The 14321-nt window shown below is 38.5% G+C and overlaps 1 protein-coding gene and 1 long non-coding RNA gene across 3 annotated transcripts in view; one reads left to right on the top strand and one right to left on the bottom strand.

The window, feature by feature from the left end:
• Positions 1-14321, bottom strand: part of SLC17A3 (solute carrier family 17 member 3) — a 36457-nt gene that overhangs the window by 14596 nt on the left and 7540 nt on the right. Inside the window, exons 3-6 of one of the 2 annotated variants that reach the window (XM_014851581.3) lie at positions 8328-8539; positions 7894-8127; positions 7725-7812; positions 1811-1897 (exon numbers count right to left, since the gene is read on the bottom strand). In XM_014851581.3, the coding sequence (XP_014707067.1) occupies positions 1811-1897; positions 7725-7812; positions 7894-8127; positions 8328-8539 (621 nt within the window). Of the gene's footprint in view, positions 1-1810; positions 1898-7724; positions 7813-7893; positions 8131-8327; positions 8540-14321 lie in introns of both variants that reach the window. The other variant, XM_014851580.3, reaches the window with a different exon arrangement.
• Positions 9149-14321, top strand: part of LOC139045881 (uncharacterized) — a 30539-nt gene continuing 25366 nt past the window's right edge. Inside the window, exon 1 of the long non-coding RNA XR_011505175.1 lies at positions 9149-9317. This is a non-coding gene — a long non-coding RNA (uncharacterized lncRNA). The remainder of the gene's footprint in view (positions 9318-14321) is intronic.

Here is a 14321-nt window from a genome sequence, read left to right as displayed (position 1 = left end):
ACACAAGATGTGATTTTGAATTCAGGAAGGCTTAAAGAAAAATATTTTGAAGTGAAACGAAGTTTCGCTGCCCTTTCTGCAGAATCAATAAACATGACAAGCCTGCATTTAGACCTTTTCTTTCCTTTGTCTTATCGGTAAAATGAAGATAATAATACCAACCTCACATGGTTATTTAAATGTTAAGTGAGAAAATGTACATAAAACCTTTAGAGCCTGTTACATAGTAATTATTTTATAGTTAATTACTATTGTCATTATTATTACTGTTATTTAAAAATTTATTCTGGGGCCAGCCCCAGTGGCCTTGTGGTGAAGTTCAGTGTACTCTGCTTCAGTGGCCCAGGTTTGGTTCCCAGGCATGGACCTATACCACTTGTCTGTCAGTGGCCATGCTGTGGTGGTGGCTCATACACAAAATAGAGGAAGATTGGCAACAGATGTTAGCTCAGGGCAAATCTTCTTCAGCCAAAAAAAAAAAAAAAAAAGAAAAAAATAATTCTGTCTGACTTTAGCTTAATATTTGTAGCATCATACAAATGAAGCAATTTAAACATTCATGAGCAAAATTCTAAACAATTCAATTAGGTTTAACTCATTTGTTCAACAAGTATGTCTAGTACTGCCAGGGGGTGGGGACAACAAAGACGACTAAGATCTATCATGGTCACAGTGGAGTCCACTGTCTACTGGAGTGGATAGACTTATGGACTACATGGTACTAAGTATGACATGAATTGGAGAGTAAGTGAATTATGAACAAAATACTGTGTAAGCATGAAGAAAAGAATAATTTAAAATGAGGAAAAGAGAAAGGCTTCACAGGAGGATGACTCATGAAGGATGTAGGACATCAATAATTGCAGAAGCAGGGAAAGGTCCCTCAGGCAGAGGGAGCTGTGTGAGGAAAACCCATGACAGCCCATCAGTGAAGATGCTGTTCTGGTAAAGGAAAGCATCCTGGTGTTTCTAGAATCTATTAGTGTGTAGGAACAGGAAGGAGTGTTGAGAACTTAGGTTAAGAAGAAAGTTATATCAATAGACCCCACCAAGGCAAGTGAAAAATGTCAGGTTACAGTTATTAGTAAGCACTTCCTGACAGAGCCACGGAAAGGGTAACTCTGTCTTCCATAAGTTTGATTCAACAAATATTTATTCAGCCCTTACTATGTGCCAGAGACTGCAGGGTCCAAGGAACCAAGAAGGCTTCATCTCTGGCTTCCAGGAGCTCATCTTGCCCACAAAGAGAGACAGATGTTTAAACAAATACACATAAGGTGGGGGGAGATTTGAAAGCAGAATGTAGAAGCTACTGAAGTCTGAAGTGGTGGAGGAAGAGGTTGCTCTTGATTTCCATTAGTTAAATGGAAGGCTCTGGGGGAAAATGCTGGAGTAGGCAAAATTCATCCTATTGGTAGTTGGTGTTTTCTCTCCTTTAGGCAACTTGAGCCTTTTCCAGGACCTTCATTGCCATGCTTAAAAATCCACAGCAGCAGCTCTCTCTCTGGACTTCTTTCTCCCATCTCTCACAACCACTGCTCTGCAAGCCTGTCCCCTGCTGCCGGCAAGAGGGTACCCAGTCATTTTGTGTTAATAATGCATTAGGGTTGGTTAATAGCATCATGGGTAGGAGGGCTTCTAAATTCTTTGATGGTGTGGGCTAGTTTTTCCCTAATATTATATTAAGACACTTTGTTTTTCTAGGATTTTTCTCTCTTGACTCATGTCCTCCAGAAAAGTACACACAGATAGATGCTCAGAAGAATCTCTCTGAATATGAACTCCTGCGAATGGGGAGACAATAGCTTACCAAAGATATAGAAGACGAAAGGCCACCCCAGGGCTTGAGAGATGACACCACCCAGGAGGATGGCCGTGAAGGCTCCCATTATCATTCCTGCAAAGGGACAGAGAGTAACAATGGGCCTCTGGACTCCACCTGACAGAAACCTACAGAATGACAGTAACGTGTTATAGAGCAGTTGTCGCCAAACCATAAGGAGACGAGCATACTGGAATACATGAACTTCAGATTTATGATTTAGTTCATATGTTCTTCTGAGGATTCATTATTCTGGCTGTTTCCTAGTAACATTGCAGATGAGAGCCATGCTTTATTTTACACTTTTTAAACTTTTAATTATACAAGTCATATAATATGTGCTTATTGCAAAAGTAAATTACCACAAAGACCCAGTTTCCCTCACATGCCCCACTAATCTCCTGCTCTTCTTCTCTCTGATGTTAACCATTAGCAACTGTTTGTTATGTGATACATAATTGCATACCTTTTCCTCTGTGCACACGTACATAATGTATATCTACACACACACTTCTCTCTTTGTAAATGCGTTTCTGTAATACACAGACAGGAAGCTAGATAGATTTATCTATAAGTGTGTACTAACACTTTTAATTTCCACAGCTTTACAGAATATTCTCATATACAGTAGGGCACATTTCTTTTTTACAACGTTTTCAAACTGTCTATTATGTTTTTTTATTTTCCAGATGAACATTAACATCAACTTGTCAAATTTCATATATATGTATATGAGTTATTATTTTTAAATAAATGGAATCATAATGCACCTGTTGGCCTGTGACATTCCTTTTTCATTTAACAATTGTTCTTGTATTTCCATGTCACTGTAGATTCTACCTAATTATTGTTATTTTTGAACATAAACTTAATCATCATTTCTGAACATAAACATAATTTATTTCTCTACAATTGAATATCATAAGTAGACTTGTTAGGTCAAAAACTATGTGCATTTTAAATTTTTATAGCTACTACTGAATTATTCTGCGAAAAGGCTATACCAAATTAAATTGCCAACAAATATTGGTTTTTTCCTCATCTCCTGGATGAGGACATCCTCGAAGTCTATAAAAATAGTTTTCCAAATATAAATGTAAAACAGAATCTCATTATTTCCTTTTTATAGTGAAGCTGAATATTTTTTCCTCCGCTAATCATTTTTATTTCTTCTGTGAACTGTCTGTTCATAATCTTTTTTCTTTCTTTCTTTTTCTTTCTTTCTTTCTTTCTTTCTTTCTTTCTTTCTTTCTTTCTTTCTTTCTTTCTTTCTTTCTTTCGCTTGTTTAACTTTGTCTCAATTTACAGAATCTGTATGTATAATGAATAATAATCTTCTGTCTAGTATGCTGGCTACAATTCTATTCAAACAACTTTAACTTTGTGTATGGTGCGTTTTGTAATTCAGCAAGTGTAAGCTTTTATGGGGTGGGATCTATGCATCTCCTCTGGAATGACTTGTAGATTTACTCCCTTGCTTAAAAGGGTTTTCCCCATCTCATAGTTTAAAAAAAATGGTCATTTATGTTTTCCTTCTCATTTAGCCAAGCTGTTTATTTAAGCATGTTACCTGTGTTATTTCTTTTAAGTTCTAGTATCAAAATTTAGAATTTAGGAAATAGAGACATGGAAAAGTTAAATAACTAGCCCAAAGTCACACAGCTAATAACAAGGAAAGGCAGTATTTGAAATGAGGCTGCGTGATTCCAGGGCACCAATAGATGAAGATGGAAATCAGTGCATTTTCCACCACTAAGTCCACCAAATCTGCATCTTTTCCCTGAACCTTCTGCCTTTACTCCAGTTACGATGGAGGACAGGTTCTTGCATTCATTCAAGACCAGGCCTCCTCTTGTCTTCTGGACCACATCTCCTCCAATCTGCTCCAGGCCTAGGTACTCTGAGAATGCACTTCACTTCTGCATCCTCACTTACTTCCTCAACTCCTGGATCTCTCCCATCCACATGCAAACGTACCTTCATAAAGCCCATGTCCAAAACAAAACAAAACAAAACAAAACAAAACTTTCGACCTCTTCAGAGGCTCCGTGTACTTTACCATTTCTCTGCTTCTCTTCAGGGCAAAACTTCTCAAAAGGCTGTGCTTACTGCTTCCACTTCCTTTCCTTCCTCAGCCAACTCCAAACACTCTTCCAACCCGCCCCACTCCCCCCCCGCGCACCCCACATTGCCATGGTTCTTGTCAAGGCCTTTAATGACCTTCAGCTTGCCAAACCCACGGCTATTTGCTCAACCCTAGCAGTATGCGGTACAGCTCACCCTTCACCTCTGCTTGAATGTTGTCCAGTGGCCTCATAGGAAGCTTCTTAGCCCCTTCTACTGGCCTCTTATCCTCCTCTGTTGGAGGCCTGAATTTTGGAGGCTTCAGAGCTCTTTCCTTAGTTTTCTTCTCCATCTATGTTCTTTGTCTGGGTGATAGCATTCGGTCCCAGGGCTTTAAATATAGTCTGTATATGTACCACTGTATATGTACTGAGAAGTTTCAGTATGTCTTGTTATATCTCATTTTCCCACTGAATGCCAGACTGTAATCTGATCTCCATTCAGATGCATTGTAGTTCACAGCTAATACATGATTTATGTGCATGGTGAATCACTTAATGCTCAAACATATCTATCTATCTGTGTATGAGAACTGTATCATATATGTTGTTCATATATATGTTATACGATATATATATGAATCATATATGTATATGTATACCTAATGCGTATGTTTTGTTTTGATTTTTTGATCTTTATTAAGGTGATATCATCCTGGATGTTCTCATCTAGGACATTGTAATGTGTCCTTGCTTTATTATTCGAGAATTTTTATTTCTACCATAGAAGATGAATAAATTCATCTTATAAGACACAGGAAAATATCCTAAGATATATTAGGTATAGACAATGATTAAGTCAGCAGATTGTGAGATAGAGAGACGAGATTTATAAGCTATGTTAATTAAAGACAAGTAATTTACTAAAAACAACATGTTTGTCTTTGAATATAGACAGAAAAAGATACAAAGACCAAGAGACACATAACATTAGTCAGGCAGTAATTATAAACATGAGACCCTGTACATTCTCAGGGCATATGAGCACTCAATCAGTGGAGTGCTGGAGCTGGTGAAATTTCATTGTGAACACCTCTTCCTAACCCTGCATTCAGTGACTTAGGGTGGATATCTTTAAATCAGCCATAGTGGGAGTATTTAGAGAACAGAAATTGATAAATACTATAAATCAGCTTTTTTTTTTTCTTCCTACAGAGCCTGTTTACCAGCACAGCATTGCTGACGCAATATTTGTGAAGGCCTAATTTAGCCATCCACTGGGAATACCCATTCTGGCCCTTTGTGTCCTCTGTGTAAGAAACATAAATAAAACCCATGACACTAATAGGTTACTTAGTAAACTGAGCTGTGGTCAGCTGCACTCATCCCATTTTCTCTCCCATAGAGTGAGTGTGTGTCATTGGCCCAGGATGCCTCCCCTCTGTGGGCTCTTTTGCTTGAAGCCCAACGCTAGTTCTCATATCCACACCATCAGTGGGAAGGATGATGGAGCAGAGAAAGAAACAGAGAGATAGAGAGAGATAGAGAGATAGAGTCAGACAGAGAGATAGTGTTTGAACATTCTGCATGCTTGACTCAGGTGGTGTGGTCCTTCCACCTGGTTGCACCCTATCTTAAATGTGTTAATTTACCCCATTTTGCATCTTACCTCTCATTCTGTGGTTTAACAAACTGTGCAATTATAGTACCTAATTTGGCCTGTGAGCCTATCTGTTCCATGACCTCTGGGATAGCTTGCCTGGTAGTATACCTGGGGCTTCCATTGCGTTAAGGCAATTTTAGACATGCTTTATTCATTCAACATTTGTGTTTCTAAAACTTACCCATGTTATTGCATGCAGCTATAGTTTCTTCATTTTCATTGCTGTATGATATTGCATCATCTTTAGATTAAAGGGGTGTGTGTGTGTGTGTATGTATGTGTTTCCATCATCTATGAGGCCTGTCTCAAATATGAGCTGGCAATTCTGTTTGGGCTACTTAGTCCTCCTCTCTTAAGTTATTGAGCTCCTTAAGTGGCTACAAACTTTCCTGCCTATAGATGTGCCACTGTGGGCCCCCTTAGAGGAAGATCCATTTTTTCCTAGAGGCTGGCAGTACCTGGGCCCTTCCACTGAGGGCAGGAGCCTTTTTTGGGGAGTCCTCCTCCAACCTCATGGGCTGAGTGATCCTGTTCACTAGTGCAGCCTGCTGAGGAACCCCAGTATCACTGGAAATGGTAGTTTGTATAAGAACTACTGAGGTAAGCAGGTAGATTCTGTCTACTCCACCTGTTGATGGGTTCCTCCAGTGACTTTCTATTGGGCTCTCTCAGACAGCCAAAGGCTCTGTGCTCTCTGAACCAGGTTCTAAAGGCCAGAAAAGACCACCTGCCTGGGTATGCCAAGATATTCCTCCAACACTAAACACAAGGAGATCTCTGGAACTTGCAGTCTTGTAGGTTTCTAAGATTCCTCTAGTCACTCTCAGTTTACCTATTCCAGTTGCTCTATCCTTGTATAATAAGCAATGAGAGGAAAGGGCATTGCCCCTTGTATAAGATCACTGTCTTCCTTCCAAGTCTTTTAAATTTTCTTTTGTTTTCTAACTCCTGATTTTCTTGCATTGTATTCTGGGATAATCCCTCAACCTATCTGTCCAATTCACTAATTTAACGGTCATCTCCCTTCATTTAGAAATTCAGATTACTCATTTTGATTAAAAATTTTGGCAATCATATTTTTAATTAGCAGTAACTGTTTTTTACACAATCTGTTCTTTTTAAATAAATGCTGCCTACCCATGTTCCCTTGGATTTCTCTGATGTTATTTGTCAATTATTTAAAATTTTCTTCTAATTCCTTTATTAATTTATTTTTCATTTGGACTTGTTCTTATGGTTTTGGGTTTGGTCTCTCTCTTTCATACTCTTGGTTTCCTTCAAATGTTTGAGGATTTATGGAGGTCAATTCTCTTTATATTTGAGGACCTCCCTTAGTTTTGTTAACTGAAGTGAGTTTCTTTAGTCCAAATTGGAACCTCCATTCCCTAATCAGTGAATACAAGCTCTGATGACAGAGACTAATCCTCCAGGGTTGTTAAGGGCTCTAGAGGAGCATGAGGTCAGGTAGGGTGCAAGTGTGTGTGTGTGTGTGTGTGTGTGTATGTGTCTGTGTGTGTGTGTGGTTTGTTTGCCAGACTTGAAGAGTCCCTGGCTCTCTTGATATCTACAAGTTACCTAGAAAGTTACCCTTCTTTTCTTCCCAGCACCCATTTAGGCAATCTCCTGTTTGTTAGCCATATTCTTTCCATTTTTCATTCTTCCCTGATATAACCTAAGCTTCTCCCTCCAGAATATTTATTCCAGGTACACTGTTCAGGCAGATCCTTATCAGAAAGAAATTCTCAGGAAAACTGAGAGCAATTCCAAAGAAGATTAAGTTGGATCCATACCTTACAATGAATATTAGCATAAACTCCAAAATAATATAAAAACAGAATCATACAAATTCAAGAAAAACCACTGGTGGATGCTTTTATGAACTTTCCACCTATGACTCAAAATTCAAAAGCCGTAAAAGAAAAGAATGATCAATTTGACACTACAAAAATATATTTTTTTAAAATGGAAAAAATCAGTATAGGCAAAGTCACATTACAAATGACAACCTAGGGAAAAATAACTGAAAGTCATGTCACAAACGATCCATCTCTCTAATTGATAAATACTTGATGAACATTGAGGAGAAGACAGAGAATCATGCAACAGAAAAATTGTGAAGGAACCCAGTGCGAGAATGTGAGATTGTAGCAGACTCACTTTAGTTATATGTTTTTACCTGATAAAGCAAAGGAGCAGAGGCGGCTTCGTTCATGTGGAGGACCCCATCTCTCCCAAAGTGCAAACTGACCCCCAAAGACTGATCCCTGAAATAAAAATAGAGTTCTTGATACGTGGTACCGTATAGAAATTCACATCCAGCTCATATTTATAAAATGCCTAGCTACCTGGGTTAGGCCCTGGAGAAGTCGAGTTGCAATAAGGAAAACCAGTCCAAGGTCAGCTGCCAGAGGGGTGAAGAGACTGAGAATTGAGGATCCAAACAAAGAAAAACCAAGCACTCGTTTTGTTCCTACTCTTCCAGCCAGGTATCCACCGGGAACCAGTGTCAGCAGCATGCCATAGTTGATAGAACCAAAGATGATGCCTTGGATTTGAGGGCTCCAGTCATACACAGGGGCCTTCTAGAAACAGAGAAGGCTGTAGTAAGCCATTCACAGGAAGACTCTTCCATAACTTAAGAAGCCTCTTTAGACTTTTGCTTGCTTTCAAATCGCTATTTTCTTAATTAAAACTTTCTAATCTATAAACTCTAGAAAAACAAATGTCCAAACAAACAAACAGAAAAATAAGAGCACAACTTAAATCTTGCATTGCTTACCCCTGCAGGAAGACTCTTTGGGGCATTATTTGGGCCTCCAAATGAGTCAACAGGCGGCCCCTCAGTGGAGTTGTTAAACTGGGACTGATGGCCTGTACTGTTGACCATGGTGACCATGGAGATGTTCATGATAACATTTTGTGCCATTATTGTGAAGTTGCAGAGATGTGCGAGGAAGGCTATTCCATAGCGGGTGGAACACAAGCTTGGAGCTGGAAACATTATGACATTACATTAGTGCTTTCCATATGGAGACATCATTTGTCTTTCACAAGTTATAATACAGAAAAGGACCACAGATCATCACTGGATGATTTAGATGGCATTTCTACTGGCTTTAGGAAAGAAAGATACAAAAGGAGGAAATCACTGAATTGAGGCAAAGGGTGGTTTATACCATGGTTTTATAGACCCTGACTTGCTCTGGGGCATTCTGTCTTTCCTGTAATTTTGTCTCTCCCATTCCTAGGTTATTTTATTCTATAGTTGATGAAATTACTCATAAGTAAATAGATATAGACATAGATACAGATATAGATATATAGTACACACATATACTAAAAGTAAATACATACGTATAAATAAAAATATGTATATGTGTACATATTTAAATTATACAATTTATATGTACTGTATTCTAAATTATATGTATACTGTAAATTTTAACCTTTGAAAGAATTGTTCATTGGTTATGTAGTTGGTTATTCTTCTCATTTGTCTTCAGGCATTGGGGACAAACTTTCATTTAGATTTTGAAATTAAACCTCTAGGAAGTTTTTCTCATTAGAGAAATTAACACCCACAATGAAAAAATATGATGAAAAAATAGTAGAAAAAGAAATAAGTACAGCGTGCAAATAATGTGTTTTTGTATTTCCAGAAAAGATGACTATCGCCAGGAAGAAACTATTGCAATAATCCAGAAGAGAAATGAAAAACCTTGGACTAGGATGCTAGCCATAGAGGAGCTAAGACGTAATCAGATCCCAGGTAAATCCCAGTCAACTAAAGTAAATCAAGGTTTCAATTTTACAGATGGACTGGGGAGGGGCATTGGAGAGGTTCTTAGTGTAAACAACTAGACAAATGGTGTTGCCAGTCACTGAGGAAGAGAGTTCTATGGGAGGAGCAGATTGGGGAAGCGAGGTTGATAAAGAGCTTATTATCGGACAGTTAAGACAGATGCCTCTTAGGCACCCAAGAGAAAGTGTTGAGAATGTTGTTCGACATACAACTCTAGAGTTGAGAAGACAGGTAGGGGTTGAGAAATAACATTGGGAGTTAATAACCTACAGATGATACTTGAAGCCATGATATTTCGGAAGTGAGAATAAAGAGAAAAGAGAACCAAAGACTGACTCTGGGGCTCTCCAATGTTTAGAGGTTGGGTAAATGGGGAGAAACCAGCAATGGAACCTGAAAAGGAATGGCCAGTGGGGTAGGAAGAAAACCAGGAGAGTGTGGCATTCTGGAAGCCAAGGGAAAAATGGCTTCAGTGAGGAGAGAGTCAGTGGGTGTGTCAGGTTCTGATAGGCTATGTAACATGATGACTGAGAATTAACTCATTTAATCCTTACAACAATCCTAGGAGGCGGCTGCTACTACTATCCACATTATATAGATGAGGAAACACAGGTGCAGAGAGGCCAGCTAACAGTGTAGCTCAGGTGTCTATGCTCTTAGCCACCGTTTTGCATGTGTATGGTGGCTTTTATTTTGTCCCAGATGATGCCATGGGAATACCTTTGCTACAACCCAAGAGCACTCATCTGTGGGGTTTATATGGCTGTATAGTGTGGGAGAAGAAAGCAACACCCTGCGTCTTCAAAATGTCCTCCAAACTTCCGGAAAAGAAGTGCCTTGAAATTAAGAAAAGAGCCTTCTCCTCAAGGCCACAATGTTTTTTCTTTAAGTGAAACACAAGTCTTTGTAGTGAATGGAGAGGGGAGGAATAATTTGGAAGAAGCTGGAAAATATACTGTAATTAGAATGAGGGGCTCAAATATAATATCTTTGCAAAGGTTTTCCTTCCTGATTAAGGGCTGGGTGGTGATTTCCTATGTCAATCAAATCAACTTAATTTATGAGTTCTTGTGGCCTCTGATTTCCCCAAGTTGCCTTGGGATACTAGAGCCAAAGGCTACTGAAAGAGAGTATCAGCAAACCAAGAGGCTGATGGCTCACGAATGAGTAGGTGGAACACCTGCCTTATGAGAGTGCTGAAAGATTTACTAGAGGGTGTTTTTAAAAGGCTTAGCCTGGTGTTTGCTAGGTATTAAGTGTTCTCTACAGGCTACTGTATGTGTCCTTAAAAGTTATTTGTTTCCTGGTTCCATGCTGAATGAACTGTTGCAGTGGTGTCTACTCTAATAGGTTGGTGCCATTGCCATACTGGCTGTTAAATGTTTTCAATGATTCCCCTTAGCCACATGAAAATGTGTGAGTTTATACATGTGTGTGAGAGACTGTCTGAATCAGTAAATATTTTGAAGGCACAGTATTTAAGCACTGGAAGAGAGCATTGATGCCATAAATCATGGACCTTTGAAATTGGATGTTTATATTGAGGAATTAAATACTATTCTAATCAGGATCCAGGAGACATGATTTTTAACTTGATGTAATAGACAGTTCTTAGGGTGACCCCCAATGATTTCCACCCTATAATGTTCACAAATTTGTGTAAATTCCTCTCCTTGAGTGGGGGCAGAACCTATGAATTACTTCTAGCCAGCAAAGGTGATGGAATGTCAGTCCCATGATTACATTACATTATACAAGACTCCATCTTAGCAAACTGAAGCTAGACACTCTTCTTGTGGGCTTCATGGAGTAAGCACAAAGTTGGAGAAGGCCATCTGGTAAGGAACTATGGACAGCCTCTTGGACCTGAAAGTGGCCTCCAGCCAAAATCCTGCCAAAAGCCAGAACCCTCAACTGTGTAGCTATAAGGAAGTGAATTCCATCAACAACCTAAATGAGCTTGGAAGTTGGTGTGATGAGAAAACAGTCAGAACCTCGTATTTTGAGTTGCTGCCTAGGCATTTTGCTGTATGACAACTCTACTCACATCCAGAATCTGGATATTTAGATAAGGTCTCGAGTTTAGGATCCCCACAACAAGTTCCTGCTTTGCTTTTCCCAGGGCAACTTTAAAAGAACCACTTAGAGTTGAGTCCACAAAAAATTAATGGCCTTATCCCCAGTCACCTTATAAGTAATAGGTGCTTGCCACCCTGCTCACTATTTCCTGATTGCTTATGACCTGGGACGGAGGACGGCCCTTGCCCCAGCTCATTGCATCCCTCCCACTTCCTACTCCCCTGTTTTGTTTCTGGGATCTGTAAGCAATAAATCTTGTGACTTTTATTCCTTTGCATGAGTGTATTGAAACTGTGCCTTCAATCATAATGACCCTGGGGTTTTCACTTCCCTGAAGTGGGAGCTCTGATGCTGAGTGAGCTACCTGCTGATCCCACGTGAGTGACTTGTGCCTCCTGATTCAGTGGGTCAGAATCTACATATTCTTAATTTAATACACCAACTATGGGCCCCCCAACACGGAGGGGTTTTCCCAGTCTAGCCTCCAAATGAGAATGCAGCCTGGCCAACAACTTGATTGCAGTCTTGTGAAACCCGGAGGAGAAGAACCAGAGTTCCATGGCTGGAACTCGGACCCACAGAAACTACGACATAATAATTGTGTGTCATTGTAAGCTGTTAAGTTTGTGGTAATACATTTGCAAGAATAGAAAATAAGTACAGTTGGAAAAAATAATAAATATCAGCAGAATATATTAACAGACTACACAAGAATTTTTTTGGAGGCGAGGGCAAGCATTGAAAGATCTTTGCATTATAAAGCATTGAAATTTGTCATGAGGGTAAAATGGTAATACATCATTATATGGAAAAAAGAATAAGCAAAAAAATCCAAGGAACAATAGAAAAACTTCCAAAAGAACGATATAGTGAGTAAAGAATGTTATGGCAACTAATAGAAGAAAGCTAAATGATGTAATCAGTGGTGCTGAGATGACTGATTAAATATATGGAAAATTAATGTTGCAGTAATATCTCATGTTCTAAATCAAAATAAAGTCAAGATATAATAGTAATATTGCACTTTGTAAAATTGGAGCTGCCGTTGATTTTAAGATGCATCATTTTTTTGTTCCACTAAAAATCAATCGATCAACTAATCAACAAATCAAACTTAGATCCAAAACTAGTTCCTGAGTTCCACTCCCAAACTTGCTCTGCCCGGATTCTTTCTCAATTCCGTTGATGGAAATTCCATCCTTCCAAACGCTATAATTATCCTTGATTTCTTTCTTTTACATCTTATGTCCAATCTGTCTGGTACATACTGTTGTCTTTACATTCAAAATGTACGTAGAATCCAACCACTTCTCACCAGGGCCACTGCTTCTTTTGGTTTAGAGTCTCTTCCATGTGATTCTACCAACATGCCTTGACTGGATTTTTGCAATAGCCTTCAACTCGACTTCCTTCTTCCAATCTATTCCCAATACAGCAATTGGAGTAAATTGTCATGCCATAAATTAGATCACCCCCTCTTTTGCTCAGAATCTTCTCTGGGACTTCACTTTTGCTCATATTAAAAACTAAGGTTCTGGGGCCTGCCCGGTGGTGCAGCAGTTAAGTGTGCATGTTCCGCTTTGGCGGCCTGGGGTTCGCCAGTTCGGATCCCGGGTGTGGACATGGCACCACTTGGCAAGCCAGGCTGTGGTAGGAGTCCCACATATAAAGTAGAGGAAGATGGGCACGGATGTTAGCTGAGGGCCAGTCTTCCTCAGCAAAAAGAGGAGGATTAGCAGCAGATGTTAGCTCAGGGCTAATCTTCCTCAAAGAAAAACCCAAAAAAACCCTAAGGTTCTAGGGGCTGGCCCCGTGGCCGAGTGGTTAAGTTCGCGTGCTCCGCTGCAGGCGGCCCAGTGCTTCATTGGTTCGAGTCCTGGGCGGGGACATGGCACTGCTCATCAAACCACGCTGAGGCAGCGTCCCACATACCACAACTAGAAGGACCCACAACGAAGAATATACAACTATGTACTGGGGGGCTTTGGGGAGAAAAAGGAAAAAATAAAAAAAAAAAATCTTTAAAAAAACCCTAAGGTTCTATAGTGGCTAATGGAAATGAAATGTTTATAACTTTGGCTTAAAATTTTTAATTTCTTAGGAATAAACCCTGAGGAAATAAAAATTCCAACTGTAGACAAGTGTTATATTAGAGGACATTCATATATATATTTTATATATATCCTAGAATATATATAATGCTATAATATATAATGTATATAACATATAATATACACATAATATATAACATATCAGTAACACATAGTATATATGTTATATACATATAACATTATAAACATATAATGTTTATATAAACATATAAACATATAAACATTATAATATGTAACAACATATATATAATAGCTAAGTAACAAACCTCCACAACTTAAATATCCAACCACAGGAGGATTTTTTCAGGTAAATAATACTTTAACTATTGGATGTATTGGAATAATAATATATATCCTTTAAGAATAATGATTGTGAGTATTATAAAGTGTATGGAAAAGTAACTGTTGTCAAATTGAAAAATATACAGCATAGAACTATGTAAAATATAAATATAAAAGGAAGACAATAAAAACAAATTACAGTGGTTGAATTAAGCTTATTAAAAACTTTTTTCATTTCTTGACTTTTCAAACCTTCTGTAATTAATTTTTCTTACTTTACCTAATTAAGAAATACAATTATGTTTATAAAATTACATGCAATAACAAGCAGAATACACAATACTGCGTGTAGACATTTGGTAGCAATTATTGAGAATGTAAATACATATGGACAAAGATTAGAAGGTAATCATCAAAAATAAAAGACATTTTTAGAATAGTGGTATTTGTTTCCTTCATGTATTTGCAAAATGTACATTAATAGTATCTGATTTTCTAA

This window comes from Equus asinus, chromosome 8 (assembly GCF_041296235.1).
Source record: "Equus asinus isolate D_3611 breed Donkey chromosome 8, EquAss-T2T_v2, whole genome shotgun sequence".
NCBI classification, from domain to species: Eukaryota; Metazoa; Chordata; class Mammalia; order Perissodactyla; family Equidae; genus Equus; species Equus asinus.
The sequence above is the reverse complement of the archived record's forward strand: the minus strand, read 5'-3'. Positions and strand labels throughout refer to the sequence as shown.